This window comes from Cyanistes caeruleus, chromosome 9 (genome assembly GCF_971803275.1).
Source record: "Cyanistes caeruleus chromosome 9, bCyaCae1.hap1.1, whole genome shotgun sequence".
Classification (NCBI taxonomy): Eukaryota; Metazoa; Chordata; class Aves; order Passeriformes; family Paridae; genus Cyanistes; species Cyanistes caeruleus.
Window position 1 is genome coordinate 25,879,460 of NC_141709.1, and position 15,802 is coordinate 25,895,261.

General features: G+C 41.7%; 1 protein-coding gene across 3 annotated transcripts in view; it reads right to left on the bottom strand.

Moving 5' to 3' along the window:
• PIK3R3 (phosphoinositide-3-kinase regulatory subunit 3) overlaps window positions 1-15,802 on the bottom strand; it is a 78,033-nt gene continuing 62,231 nt past the window's right edge. For all 3 annotated transcript variants that reach the window (XM_086901528.1, XM_023932494.2, XM_086901529.1), the window contains 8 exons: window positions 14,780-14,878; window positions 13,156-13,336; window positions 12,005-12,130; window positions 11,104-11,246; window positions 9,861-10,037; window positions 9,300-9,374; window positions 8,815-8,985; window positions 1-7,380 (listed from right to left, as the gene is read on the bottom strand). In XM_086901528.1, coding sequence (XP_086757654.1) covers window positions 7,179-7,380; window positions 8,815-8,985; window positions 9,300-9,374; window positions 9,861-10,037; window positions 11,104-11,246; window positions 12,005-12,130; window positions 13,156-13,336; window positions 14,780-14,878 — 1,174 coding nt within the window. In that variant the 3' untranslated portion in view covers window positions 1-7,178. The remainder of the gene's footprint in view (window positions 7,381-8,814; window positions 8,986-9,299; window positions 9,375-9,860; window positions 10,038-11,103; window positions 11,247-12,004; window positions 12,131-13,155; window positions 13,337-14,779; window positions 14,879-15,802) is intronic.

Here is a 15,802-nt window from a genome sequence, read left to right on the forward strand (position 1 = left end):
CACGCTGCAGTTCGGAATTTATTAGAAACAGCTGTCAGTACATCCTTCTAAAACATTACATGTCAATGTGCTTTATTGCAATTTTTTTTTTTATTGCATTTTTTTTTTTTTGATCTAGAGCAAGTAGGCCCAGGATGCTTAGTGTCTGGGATTTAAAAGCCCAACCATCTAGTAAAAGAAAGTACAGCAAAATTGTAACACACCCGGTGACAAGTACAGTGTTGCATTACTGAGCTAGAAACTACAGGATGACTTGTCAGAAAACACTAACATACACTTGGTTTCCTTATGAAGCAGTTTGTTTCTTTTCTTTAAAAGTTAAACTACATGAATTCCTTTTTTTTTTTCTTTTCTTCCCCCCACCCCCCTCCCCGACTACACCATAAACGACAGAAGAACAGATTTTACACAAATAACAAACAAGAGTACCAAAGTTACATGCTGGAATTCATCTGGAAAACAAAATAATTCAATAGCTTCTGGAGAAGCAGGTTCTTAACAGATGCAGTTTCCCTTAAAGAAAATAGAAGTCAAAGAAAAGCAGAAACATTGATGCAAAGGTTGTACAAAGGAGTGTGCTGTTATTTCAGCCCTCGACACAAGATCAAACACCCACTCATGCTTTACATTGAACCACACCTTGTACAAAGAGTCCACTCACAAAGGGACACGCACCAACACCACCCATTGCACATCAGCTCTGGACAGGGGACACTGAGGGGCCACTGAACGTGCAAACAATCACTGCGTCTCACAGGAGAGCAAGAGGGGTTTCTTTTGCCAAGCCTTTGCTTGGGACACGGTTGAATGCTTTGTCCCAGAGTAAATAACACCCCAAATCAACTCTGTTTACAAATATAGTAGCAACCCCCCTGAGGAAATCCAGAGTTCAGCATTTCAGAAGCACATATGCAAGATGAACACAATAAACTCCTTTTCGTTTGACAAAAAAACCAACCCAATTCTGCCTAAACACGTGGCAGAATGTGCTAACAGTGAGTTTTGTTTTATTTTTAAGGGGCAGTGCCACTTACAGCTAATGCTTATAAATGTGTACGTGAATATATTTTACATATATCTATATACATACAGTACATATACACACACACGCACGCGCACACACACACACGGATGATGCAGACCATTACAATCCCATGGTGCAATAAACAGCCAGATATACAAAATTAACAGGTTTTCATCAAACAGATCTTTGCTGGATGTAGAAGTCACTCACGAAAACAAAACAGATCCAAACCCCGACCCAGCTGAGTGAACGTGAGCCCCCCCCTGCAGCCAACAGAGACCCGGGGCAGCTCGGGCCGGCCCCAGCGTCCTACAAGCCCCTGCTGGGGGGTGACAGTCACCCTTAGAGACCTTTTCTTTTGTCTTTGGATGCAGTAACTTTCTCCAAACCATCCCGAGCCTCTTGCTACAAGCACTTGGGAAGTGCATGGGAACGGCGTTGCTGGATACAGGGGGAAATGTCCCTCCCCTCATTTGCCAACGTTGATCCCACAGAAGCAATCCCAAGGGAAGGTGGCGGAGGGGGGCATCAAATTAAAGCTGCTTTCTCTAACACGGGTTGATCAACGAAGCAGTTTTTTTTCCTATCAAAAAGGGCCCGTCTCACTTTTTTTTTACTTGCCTCTGAAGCTCATATTACGTTTTTTGAAGGCGAACTTTAGAACAAATGGTGAGTCTAGTCATAAAATACGGTGAGTCTATGCCAATAGCAATTTTAAAAATGCAAATTCTGCATTAATTGTATGGAGCCAGCCCCAAAGAGCAGCACTTCAAGCACTGTCATCATCTAAAGAGTTAACAAGCTAAAGCTCCCACTCTGCCCCTTTGAACAAACAGGAAGGAACTGAAAAGATTTCAAGAGAGATTTTTTTTTTAGATTTTTTTTTCCCCCTTCCCATTTGGTGGAAAGTATTTCTGCCCACAGAATGCAAGATTCACAAAAATGTTGGCCAAACTTCATGTAACCTCATCCAAAGCTGCTGCTCACGTAGTGCTGAACTGGCCCAGCCTCCTGAGGAACAGGCCGGTGCTTCTTTGGGCTGGTCCTTCCCTTCTCCCAGCTGCTCGTGTGCCAAGGGAAACAAGGGGATCAGCAGTGCAAGTTCCCTTCCCATGCAGAAAGGGCAGCAGCTCCTCTAGGACTTGTATCAATTCCCTAACCCTCTCCTGCATGTGCTTTTAAGGAGAGTACAACTGGTTATTCCAAAGGGAAGGGTCTGCTCTGGCATCTCCTCTTATTTCGTGGTTCCAGGCAGAGGTTTCTGCTTCACGGTCTGTCTTCTGCTTCATCAAACTACAACCAGAGGGATGCTTTAGGGTGCTGATCCTTCCTCTCCACTAAAGCTATTTGCTTTGAATGCTGATTTGAGCAAGCTTGACCCCCCTCCCCTAACAGAATTTTTGTTCTTCGGGAATGTTATTTTGGTTTTGCTATTGCAAAAGCGGAGGTTGCAAATCAACAATAAGGAAACTACACATAAGGAAACTTGATTATAAACATGGTCTAACTGAAACAACCCCCAACCCATCTTAGTGCTTTATAAAACTGCATTTTGAACCTGTCTCTTACCCCTCCTGATCCACAAGCAGTACCTGTTTCATGTCTGCACAATGCAGCAAGCATACAAGACTCACTAACATTTCAGATTTTTATTCCCTGTTAGTGTAACAAAAAATAAAAAATAAACAGACATTCAAAAACAGAAGCGAGATTGTTCAAGTACCAAATAAGGGGCTTTTCCAAACTTAAAGTGTGACACTCCTATAGCAATTCTGCTGTTTTAAACAGTCACAGCATTCAGTTACAGACATGGTGCCACCTAAGCCTGCAGAGAGCCCAGGATTTGGGGCAACCAAGACCCTCATCCTTCTCCTGTCCTCCCCAAAACAGCACTAAGTGTCAGCATTCATTTCCACAGTCCCATTACAGTTGCTTGGCTTTGAGAGGGAAAAACTTTGATTTTTGCCCTGCTGTGACTAGAATTCAGCTGTGATTAAATGCAAGTTTTTTTTCCTGGGAATGGCTTTTGGTTGTGGAAGTCTTGCTAACACCAGTGTCAGCGAGAAAAGAATCAGGCCCACCAGATTAAATGGAAAACTTCTTGAACATCTGCCACCTCAGGAGAGATGAGTGTGGAAAGAGCATTTTACTTTTGGCATAAGACAAAGGGCTGTACTGGATATAACTCTAGATTGCAACAACCAATGGTGCAAAGCAGCAACTCACTTCACTGCTGATGAGAATGAAATAAAAACCCAAAGACAAACCCCCAGAACTAGAGCAGTCCAGCATCAGAGGGTGGACAATTGCACATTACTGCTTTACACACTAGTGAAGCATCTGTTGGGACATCCCTCTGTTTCTAGGTTGTTTCTTCCCATGCCCAGATTACTTGTAATCAACAAACAAACTTGTGGGAAAAGATTTATAACTTACTAACTTCAAAAACATGGCACTCATGGCTGACACAATGGGGCCAATGGCAACTGTGGAAGCAGACCTGATTTCCATCCATACCAATACAAAATACTGAATCACCCCTAATTCCCTGCAAATATACTTCAAAACAGATTAGAAGAAACTGCATATTCGAGTTTCAGCATCCCTTCCCCCCCTCCCCCATTTAACACTGTGCAAAAGTTATTTATTTTACTCTACATATATATTTAATACAATATGGGTCAGTGAGATCAATGCTCCTCTAACTTCAGCCTGGTACCAGATGGCTGCTACGACAGTGAGGCTACTTCCCCCTTTCCTCCTCATGTTCTGACTCTTAAAATTAAAACCTTCTCACATCTTACTGCTTTAAAAGAACTTGAGTTTCTTTGTTTTGCCTTTGTGTTCACATTTCCTGTATTTGTTTCAGGCTTAACAGCTGCTTTTCATCCTGGGGTGTAATCCTGCACCTCACAGGCCCATTTCTGATTTCTCAGTCATGCAAGTGTAGAACAGCTCCTGGAAGCTGTGGGTTTTCTCACAGGTCTAATGCTACTGAGCAAACAGAATTAGGCCAAACACAATAAGAGGTGCAGGACCAAGCCCTTGCCCCACAGATCACACCAGCTATATGTGTCAGTTGATTTTATACCAATTTTCATTTGCTCTGTGAGTGCAAAATAGTTACAATAAGAACCTGTGCAATAGCACGTGTGAATCAATGGGGAGCCACGGCAGCAGCTGGGATTTCAGGTGCCTAAACCCAACTCAGAGAGAGACCATGGCAAAACAGCCTCAGGAGACCGCTCAGAATAATGGAGCCAGTACAAGGAATGCAGGCTCCGTCTGCCCTAGCCCTGCTCTGAAAGTTTGGGCAAAACAGACCTTCAAAGAACACTCCAGGATGGCTTATTGGCTCTGGGTGCATCATTCACAGCAAATACATCACCTGTGATCAGCAAAAAGAGCTCGGGGAGCAAAGGGCCAAGAGTCCCAACTCACTCACACCACGATAAAGCCAAGCTACCTTCACAGATGCTAATGGAATTACACTGTATTTACCTTGGCAGAGCCAGGGCTGGAGCCTGGACCAAGACCTCACAGGATCAATCAGATTCCACTACAGGGAGACTTCAGACAGCTCTGCTCTGCTATCCTGCTGCTGTCAGGACTGCGAGGGTGTGCCAGGATTTATGAGCCTGGAAGTAGATCTGTGCCTGTTTAAAACAAAACTGAGCCCTACCTGAAACTGGGGCAGATGTGAAACACTTTGGCCAGGTTACCTCTGTCACAAAAGCAGCGATCAGAAATATGGGCCTCATCAGCCTCAGATTTTAACACTGTCAGTAAGAGAGTGCAGAGAGATCACAAGGGCAGGGAAAAATCAGACACTCCTCTCACACAGGTTTTTCTACAGGCGTGAGGCACCTGGCTATCATTTATGCCTTTGAACTGATTTCCTTCAGTGAGCATTTGGTCTCAGCCCAGCATCAAGGGAATGCTAGATGCCTGAGAGGTGTGAGAATGGCAGCTGTACAGCTACCAGATTAGAACTGCAAATTAGCCAAGGAAAAAATTCCATGTCCACAGACCACTGAGGAAACCATTCAAGATTTCCACTAACAGCAAAGGCTATGTCTCATTTTTCCTTTTTTCCTGGGGAAGTAGAAGGGACACACAAACAGATGTGGTTCATTCTGACATAGCAGCTTATGTGCCTTTTATTCCTCTCTCACACGGTTTTGAGTTTTGGTTAAGCTTTGTAGGGTATCATTTAAATGAGAAAAGTGGCATCTACAGAATTCCTTGCCTGAAGACTGCACTCTGGCCAATTAGGAAGTGTCTGGGATGTGTCAGGGTCATTAGTGCAAAATAAAAAATGTCATGGCATGCCAGACAACCAGACTACCCTTCCTACAATGGCTGTCAGTGCTCCAGCCTTGTCACTTCCCTACCTGCCAATTCAAGACATTCAGTGAAATAATACTTCTAGTGTAAACAATATACATCAACAAGCCTGGCACTACTGCCCAGGCATTACAGAAAAAAGCCATTTGAACAGGAAATCAGCCCCAGGGTCAGAAATGGGTCTCCAGCATTCTCAGACCTGCATGACTGTCTGCTTCCTGTCCTTCACAATGGGTGCATTGCAAGGGAAACGCTTCCAGTAATGGGAACAAAAGTAACTTTCAAGGTTGCACACTGAACAATTGCTTTGCCAGTTGTGCTTTGATGCCAAGTGGTTCAGTTTGCCAAACTTAGCTCTTTTTCATTTTAGAAGCTTAAGGAATGGAAATAAGCTGCTTTGTACACTTTCCAGGGAGGGGATTTATTTGATGATTGCTGTAGTTGATGAAGCCCAGGACTACCCACTCCAGTATTTGACAGCAGCCCCTGCCAAAGGATGGTACCAGACATCCAATAACTGAGGAGTATGGCTCTCATCCCTTCCTGTGTTTTGCATCGTGTCTAAAATAACTACAAGGGAATTTAGATAATACCAGAGTAAAATCTTGCTTGGCTGCAGTGGTGTGAGAGTTCAGAACCCAGCTCGCAAAGAACAAGTCAGAGGAGATCTAGGATTAGCATGCTCACTTCTTACAACTGGAAGTAACTATACCCCACCAAAGCACTGGCTACAATAAGCCATCCAGGAGCATTTGATTACACCGACCTCTTCTGTACCAAAATCAAGTGTTACAAGTGACAAGTCTGTCACTGTTCAGCAAGAGACCTGCAGCAGGTCAGTGCAAGCTTCATTCTGGTTTACATTCTGAAGCACAGTATCATTAAAACTCTGAAAACAGAATCCCAGGCTGAGGAACAGGAGGGAGAGGGGGTGAAGAAAGAGGAGAGTGAGCGATTACATCAGATCAGACAAATTTAGTGTTTTGAAGCCACACAATGTTTAGCTTTTCCTTTTATTTGTTTCAAGTTTTGGTGCAGAAAGTATGTGCGGATGCTAATGCAACCTCCCCTGTAAGTGCTCGATCTAGCAACGAACAAAGTTTTGGCGTGCTCAGTTTGGTTATTTTTCCTTTAAGCGAAGACCTGTAGTGCCATTGAAACCAAAACTTTTGTTACTGTTGGCAAAAAAAATAAAGCAACTTTCCTTTTACAAGCGTTTTTCCATTTAAATAAAAACCTGAAGCTTTCCCATAATTCCTTTGGTCTTCTCTCACCAAATTCCATGCTACCTCAAGACAAGCCCTCTTTTGGAAGTCCGGCTGAATCGCAGTGAAGCTGCTAAAATTAGCAGAGAAGAATTGCTGTGGCAGAGTTTTCCCCTAGTTTGTTGGGAGTTTAAGACTGAAAGACATTACCAGTGCCTCGGGTAGAGGCTTCAAATTGTGTCTACTAGAACAAGAGAAAACAAAATCCAATTAGAAGTTCCACTGAAGGTGCCTGGCAAAAAATCATCTCCATAAAATGATGCTCTGCTTCCAGTATTTTTGTATGCGTTGCGTTGAGTTTATTCCCCTCATAAGGAAACAAAAGTATCGGTGTAAAAGCACAGCTGAGCTTTTAAGGTAGCACCAGGACACCTACACCCAAGTTGTCGTCTTGTTGCTGCTAGGCCTCTTTTTGATTCACATTCACAGAATCACTTCTTGTGCAAAACAAGCAGTCTAAGGAGAAAGAATGCCCTCCAAGTTCTAATAAAAATCGTAGAAAAGAATCCAAGATAAGCCAACGCTTTCCTCCTCCCCAAAATTTACCTGCAGAGAGAGGGGGGCATCTGTGCGTAGACAGGATAGGCAAGCCTGACATTTAGGGAATCATTGTGTTGGACAAGGGATGTCTGCTGGTAATGAAGAACCAAATCCTTAAGTGTGCTGTACAGGTTGTATGGTTCTGCAAACCCATAACCTCTCGGAGTGCTGTAGATCACACAGTGTTTCACCTCTCCATCAGCTCTGCAAGGAAAGGAAAGAGGAGAGTTTAACACAGAAGGACAAACACAAAGTGACAGTCTATTAACAATTAACTAATGCAGCAACTCCAGCAGTCCCTGAATTACAAAATGGAGGACCCAGTAGGTGCAAGTGGAGGAGATTAATGTAGTCTGTGAAGAAACAGTGCCTCAGGGCATGCGATTAAACACTCTTGCATAATAATCTACATAAGAGGGCTCTTCCACCCCAGCAGTACAATTCCCTACTGCACTGTTCTCCAAATGGTCCTTGGGAAAAAAGTCAGGAACTGAACCAAGAAGATAAGCACCCAAAGTCAGCTTTGTGCATGACTTTGTGCTCAACTCACCTAGAAACCTTTCCACTAAGCAAAGAAATCAAAACCCACAAATTATCAGGACCTACAAAGTATTCCATGAAACACGGTGCTAACCTTCTGTGTGCATTTTTTAATGTTAAGCATGGGACGGGTTCAAGCTGATTCATTATCTGAAGCCATAGAGACCGAGTCTCTAACTTGGCAAAGCAGCTACTGGAGCACAGCAATTCCAAAGCTGCTAGAAAAACTTATCTGCCAGAAAGATCAGGTGTTATGTAATCCCTGTACTGGAGCCTGTTACAATCCCAGTCACATGTAGGAACAGGTTACTTTGTGCCACCCCTTTGCGAGCCTGTAGCATGATCCCAACCTAACAAAAGCGTCTGATGAACCCAACACTCGAGTGACTGCAGTGAACAGAACATTGAGCACAGCAGATACTACAGTCTTCAGTTACCTTGAGGTGCTAAACCTTCATATATTCATTTCTCAGACTTGTGCTCAGAAGCAATTAACCTCATGTGAAATAAATCAGTGAAAGCCATTTTGGACTCCAGGACAAGCTTGAAGGATTTTTAGATAATGGAGTTGGAGTATTTCTGACCTTCATTACACCAGCATAAAATGAAGCGAAATACAAGAAATCAATGCAAGGCTGTGTGAATGTCATCAAAACTACTGCTCACAAATAATCCTGAAGCATCATCATTACCTTACACATACAAGAAAAAGATCTAGAGTTGGGCATGTCTGAAAATGAGAATGGAGGATGCCACACCTTTACAGGCCTGCTTTATTTCTTCCCAAGTGTCCCTTAGCAGGGAAGAATATAGGAGAATTAGGCCCTAACTTAGGCTCTTACTACAGAGTTTCAAGTTGGGATACTTCAGAATTTTGTACTAACTAGTGTGGGAACTGCAGAGGCTGCAGGACTACAGTTATTGTACATTCAAAGCACATTTTTGTTACAAAGCTTTTACCATGCCGGTCTTCCTGCAAACATGAACACATTCCAATGGGTAGGCCTAAGCTAGGCCTGGCTTTTGTTCTCCAAAATAAAGAGCTTTGGTAGAGATTTATGAATTGAGTAGTTAGAACAAAAAGGAAAACAGACTTACACCACAGAACAAGCATAACATCCTTTCTTGCTACTCTCACGAATTAAAAATGCTCCGTCAGGTTTCCCACAGAGCAAGTCTTCCGCTTGGATACGGTTGAGATCCCCAACAAACCAAGTTTTCTCATCATGATGTGGCAGGTTTTCATCTTCTTCATTCACAAAGTATGTGCTAAGAGGATAAAATCGTTAACCAGTGATCAGAAAAGGAGTTAATAAGCAGAGTTATTTTCACAGAAATTATACAAAGAAATACCAAAATTGCCCAAATTGGGGAGGTCGGGCTCCTAACGAACATATATTAAAGGCTTCCACTTAGATCTTAATTTTAATCCTACATGTTTCAGCAGAGTTGCTGCCTCACATGACATCACATGACTCCAGTCCTTTATTGAGAAACTGGTGGTTTTTGTTACCAACCCCACAAGAGAAAACACTTATTAACGGAACACTTCACAATAAAATCATATGTATAGTGACACTTACTCATCAATATTTTCATTTTTGATCCCCAGCCAGTCATTTATTCGCTTCTGTCTCACCCCCTTGTGATTGAGCCATCTGCCAGAAGAAGAGAACATTAATACATTACTTCAGAGCATGTGTATGGGTTTTCTTAGTGAGCAAACTGAAGCTCAGACACAAGAGAAAGAGTCTGTGTCCAGCCTGGGGACTTTAGGAGCTGGATAACAGTGGCGGTGAAATCAAGTGTGGGTAAAAGCAAGATCTGAGACACCTAACAAAAAAAAAAAAGGACTACCATCTGTTGTATTAGCAACCACAGGTTTTGTTTATAACTAATTTTTTCTTAAATTCTTTATTTACAGGAGCTTCAGAATGTGCACCTAATTGTGGCTGGCTCTTTAAATAATGAAGTCATGAAGAGGCCAATCAGCTCTCAGACACCCCCTGCCAGAATGTAGCACCTTAACACCAACAGAACTTTGGTTATGAAAAGAAAATTAAACTCTCATTATCTTGATGGAAACAGCCATTAATCAGATTCATCAGAGACACTATTCTGAGGTATGGGTCAGGCTTACTTACACAAGATACTGATCTCTGATTTTGCGGAGCTGAATTAGGTCAGGCTTGATACTGTTCATTTTCTTATCAGTCTCCCTGTTGTCCAGAGCTTGTTTCTTCAAGTCTTGTTCCAGGCGCATTTTACTGTCATGGATCTCACCCAGGCGTGATTTTAATTTTTCATAGTTCATCATTATCCTGCAAATGAGAGAAGAGGTCAAACCAGCCCAAAAGGATTGAACCTGCTGGTAGCACTTACAGAAGAGTATCACAGAACTACCATAACAGCAACTCTTCCCTCTGACCACCTCATCCTTACATGAAAATTACTGTACAAGTGACCTTGCCAGAGGGTCTGCAACATTCACTTTACCTTAATATTATTATTTCCTTCAGGCAGAGATACAGGAAGAAGTTCTCTGTAGGAAGGCAAGCTGAAACAGATTCCTCCTTCACTGTCAGGTTTAGTTTTTGTTTTATCAATTATGCGAGCCCACCACAGGTATCAGCAATAGCAAGATCTCAAATGCAAGCTTCAATTACTATCAAGAGCTACCTGGAAGTAATGCTGCCTGTCTCTTCATTCAAGATTAGTTTGCAGGCTTTGTGTGACTCAGGAAAATTATATCTTTTGCTTGTTAATTGTCTTTACAGCTTGAAGCATGCCAAGTGCACAGTGAGATTGTTACAGTTAACTGTTTCAGGTCCAAAAACCTCCTTAAGGTGGTTCATAAAGCACTATATCAAGTGAGGCATTATACCTGGCCTTTCTTCAAAGGCCCAGATCCAGACACTTTCTGCTAATACCCTCTTGGAAGGGCAGTTTCAAACAATGCACTCACCAAATTTGTTAGATCACAGCTCCTAAACATTGATCTTCTTTGAAAGTGGCTAAAACCAAATATGGACAATGGGATTTACCAGATTTATGTACATTTCACAGTTTGCAAGTACAGAGTTCTCTAAATTATATTTTGAGCAAATCCAAATAGAAATGGGATAAGCAAATTAAATCATTATTTCCTGCTTTTTCCTGGTCCTCATCACAGTATCTTTATTTACTGAAATTAAGAGAGGACAATCCAGAGATTTCCCAGCTCTGCAATTCCTTGAGAGAAGAGAGCTTTACTGAAGGCTGAGATACCTTGAGGGAAGGTCTCAGAAAACACTGAGATACAGAAGTGGTTTATAGGACGCTGTAATGGCAGTGTCAGTGTGGACACCACTTTTTCCAGGTAAGCAAACACAAAACCTGAGAGCTCACCGTTCAATTTCTTTGTCGTTCCCCTCCCGGCGGAATCGCTCGATGTATTCTTTGCTGTATCGCTCTTGTGAGTGGCACTGTTCCTCAAATATCTTAATTGTTTCATTAAATGCTTCGATTGCAGTTCTCTTCATCTGAATTTCCTGTGTAAGGAAAGAGTCCTTCATCATTTGTTCATAATACACATGACAATACAAGACTTGATTATGTTCCCTAAACTGACTGAGAAGATGATCTTTCTTCCCCCCAACTAAGTTAAAATAGGATTAATCAGCTTTAAATTCAGTCAAATGTCTTAGTAGGGTCAGGGAAGAACTGAGCAGACTTACTCCCTGTAAGTCTACCCTCCTCCCCTACGTGATGCTCTCTATTAGGCTGCAAACCCCTCAAACATTTTAGTCATATTTTCCATCTTAGTTTGCAGGAAGATTGCCAGCAAACCTCCTCCTCACGTATGAACTATCTTATTTTACAAGAAACAGTCCAAATACTGCATTCACACTTCCTTAACGCATAATATCTGGTAACTGACTCGCACGGGATTTCACAAAAAACCTGGACAAACCCCTCTACAACTCTCCCTGCAGCATGTGGCAGCTGGAAATACTCAGCAGCCAAGGAAGAAGCCTGCACTGTAAAGCTTTTAAGTGCTGGCCTTCTCCACAGCTTTAGTGCATACTAAAAAGTTCAGCTTCTCTTTCTTCCTTGCCCCCCACCATACCTCTAGGACTATCAGCAGTAAGCAATATTCGCTGTTTCTATCAAATATGAAACTTCCTTGCTCTGTTCCACAATTTACTAACATTTTCCCTTATATTGCTTTTGTTAACCTTTACAGGTTAAAACAATTTTCTTTGCTTTTTAAACAACACACACTAAAAAGAGCCAAAGCAGCACCAACCTGGGATGTTCTGGTATATTCTTCATACAATTTGTCATACTCTTTGCTCTTTTCCTGATACTGAGCATGGTATTCTTGAAGCTTTTTACCTACTGCATCTATATTATCTTCTTTCACCAACTGATCCTGCACATACAAAGAGCTATTAAGTCTTCAAGCAAAGCAGCTTTTCCTTAAGAGCATTCATTTGTCCACTTATGCACATTTGTATTTTACAGATATTAGCACCATGATTTATAATCCAGTTTCTAGAGATCACTGTGTCTAAATCTGCCTTCCTTTGCGCAACATATTCCACAGTTTACAGACATGAGGAACTGGAACTATGGGACACCAAGAGCCGTGCCAAAATACTAACTTCCAAAAACACACCACACCTTACTTTCAGGATTGCTATCCTGGGTTCAAGAAAGAAGGAAGCAAATTGCTTAGAATCTCCAGTTAAAGACCAAAGTTGTTTTTTTAAAAATTTTCTAAAAAGCTCTGCAGTTCTTTTTCCTTAATTCAAGAATGTGTTTAGGGCTACTGAATAAAAGTTTAAAAAATGTCCCTGAAAAATTTAGATGGCTATGCACAGAGTGAGCAGCTGCACAGCTCTTATGGGCAGCGCTGGCTAGAACAGCACTCAGTGGGTTCACAAGGGTCCAAGGAGAAATTAAAAAGTCTCAGAGGTTCAGCTCTGCTGCCTGTCAAGGTTTCAATTCTCTATTTGGCTCAGATGGAGACTGGAAACCTGATAAAATGGAGCAGCTTAGATGGTTAGATAATTTCAAAGATTCAAGTGAGGCCAAATATGAAAATTCACCCTTTTTTCCCTGCTTTAAAAAAAAAAGGAAAAAATGATAATAAAAAAATAGAAATTTTAAAAAGTAAATAAAAATAAATATAATCATAATAAAAATAATAAAATAAAAATTAAAATTAAAAATAAAATAGAATAAAAATTTAAATAAGGAAAAAATAAAAATAATATAAAAAGAAAATAAAAATAATAAAAAAGTAAAAATAGAGTAAAAAAATTAAATAATGATAATAAAAAATAAAATTTTCAAAAATCATGCTATTCATAGAGAAACCTCAAAATTATACACACATCTGCAATTTTTTTCTTGTCTGCACTAAAAGCTACTGGGGTCTGATGAAAATCTTACCTGCTGGTACCGGGACACGGGATACATCAATTTCACATCGAGCTTTGGGTTGTACTGAGCCAGGGACTCATTGCGGTAGTGGTTAATGAGTTCCACCACGGAATTAAATGTCAGTGGATCAGAAAAGCCGTATTTTCCATCCCGATGATAGATCTTTATCAGTTTGTTGTTGCCACCCTTCCTGTAAAGAACAGTCATTCAGAGGTTTTACTGAGTCCCTCCCATCCCTCACCAGCACTGCTAACAGACACCAGTGAAATTCCTGGGCAAGTGGCTCCCACACCGCACACCTTCACAGTGATTCTTTACACAGCAGCAGTATTAAGTAGTTCTAGAGTCAATACACACAGAATTATCATCAGATTATTTGAACAGGAGCAAAGCCCAAAGTAAATCTCTTCCTATGTGTTCATTCTGGAGCCAGCTTATGGTATTTAAGTCCTAGCTTTGCCAGAAGTTTTGTGAGGGAAAAGGAGGATGCTGAAGGCTGAATAAAGGAGACATAAGAAAACCCAAACCCATAATTTCCTGCAACTCAGGGTCACTAATAGTATAAAACAGAGTACAGATTTATGCAATTATTAATGAATCTTTTTGAGTTATGGGTGCTAATACAGGATACATTAACATACAAAATCCTTTGAGGATTACAAGATGGTTGTAAAATTAGTTATCCAGATTTATACATTCTGGTGGTTTCACAAATATAGTGCTTATTTCTTCCTTTTTTTTTTTTCCCAACAACAGACTGTTTAAACACTGTCCTGTATTTCTCCTGCATTTACAATTTTGCCTCCTAAAGACAGCTGCATTCAGTAAAATGACTAAATCATGCCAAACCTTAGCACACAGGCTGCAAACTTGGAGGCAGAAGTTAAAGCCGAATTTTAACTACACCCTTGGGATCAAACCTACCACTAAGGCAATGGAATTTCACGGCAGGATCAAGTACCTGCTGTATCACAGTAACTCCCAAGGGTGTGCTACAAAGGCTGTGGCTTCTGTGCCTCACCTGCTTGTCCCTAACAATCAGCTTTGGGAGCCCGTCAGACGCAAGTGGCTGGGCAGGCTGGGCAAGGCACCAGAGCCAGTCACATGAGGTTTCTGCCCAACTGCAGCAGACAGGGCTGGGGCAGCTCTGGGAAACCTGCCACTTGCAGATGATTTTAATGAAGAAAATAACATGGCTGCAAGTCAATATTTCCTAAACTTTAGGTCAGAAAGCACAAGATACTCTTTTTTACCAAGAGCTTGTGTTCAGCTCTCTAGAGCTGCACACTGATGAGGTATTCAACACTCTCTCATTAATCAAAGGCCTCGGTTGCAAACACCTTTTACCTTAGCAGTTCTGAAACTATGGAACACTCGGGAGCAGCTCTCTTCCCTGAGTCCCATCTCATCTACACAGAGATCCTTAGGGTAGTGTTTAGTGAGGGACAGGACTCAATGCACAGAGCAGAACTGACTGTCAGACCTGGCTCTTTATTTGCTTGTTCTGTAATGTGCAGAACTGGGAATGTCTCTCAGCTTGAGCCACATGAGCTTTACACAGTCAGGGCTGTCAATGGTATGGCAACAGCTCCTCAGGGTTTTGCTGAGGGGACCACAAGTTCCCTGTGCTCACCGCAGGGTCAGAGTGTAGTCTCCCTGCATCTTGGTCGATGCGTCGCGCACCAGGAATGTTCCATCTGGCATGTCTCGTAATTTGTCATTGACTTCTTCCCTGGAGAATGGAAAGAGAGGAAAATTAGAAGTGCTAAGGACATGATCACCTTTGCCACAGGTAAAACATCAGACCCAGCAATACCAATGTCTGCAGAGTTCAGTCTTCTGTCACGCTCAGGCTCTCCAGCTTTTTAGGCCACCTAAAGCAAGTCTCAACTTGTGTAGCTGTACTCAAGAAAAGAAGCCGCAGTCAACTGCCACTTAGGAAGGAGTCTCTGTTTAAACAACAGTAGCAGCTGTGACTCAGTTCACAACCTTTCCCTTTAATCTGCTCAGGTTTTAAAGTCCACACTGGAACAGGTGCCCTTTGAGAAGCCAGTCCTGACCTCTTAAGACATGGTCCCTAGAATCACAGCTCAAAGGTGCCTAGAGTTTAGCACAGTTTTAGTCTCAAGAGGCTTCTTATTGGCTTAACTCTGATCTTATTTACAGCCCTTTTAAACCACTACAACCTTGCTAGCCCCAGTGCAACTTTTCCTTACTTACAACTGAGGCAGAAGGATACTCAGTCCAGAGCTTTAAGCTAAACCAAGAAATCTTTTAGTGAAAGTGAGTACCTGTAAGCATTAAGAAAATTATTTCAGCTGAACAGATATGCATCTTGCTTATGAGCATTTCACCCAGATTATGTATCTCAGTTTATAACAGCTCCCTCAAAGGTTTTAGAAGCCCTAAGCACTTTTTAATACAATCATTTGGAAACTGAAGTTTCTCAGGTAGCCTCAACATTCCTTAGTTGCTGTAGGAAGCATAGCTGAATCTTATGAAGAAACATCAACAACATTTGGGTTTCTTTTTGTTCAAATACTAAGGAACAGAAGTATTCAAAAGAATAACAAAAGAATAGCCCTAGCTTTGATTTAGCTACCTGAAAACTATTCTGTTAGTAAAACTGACTCCTACTGAGTATCACATGCTCATA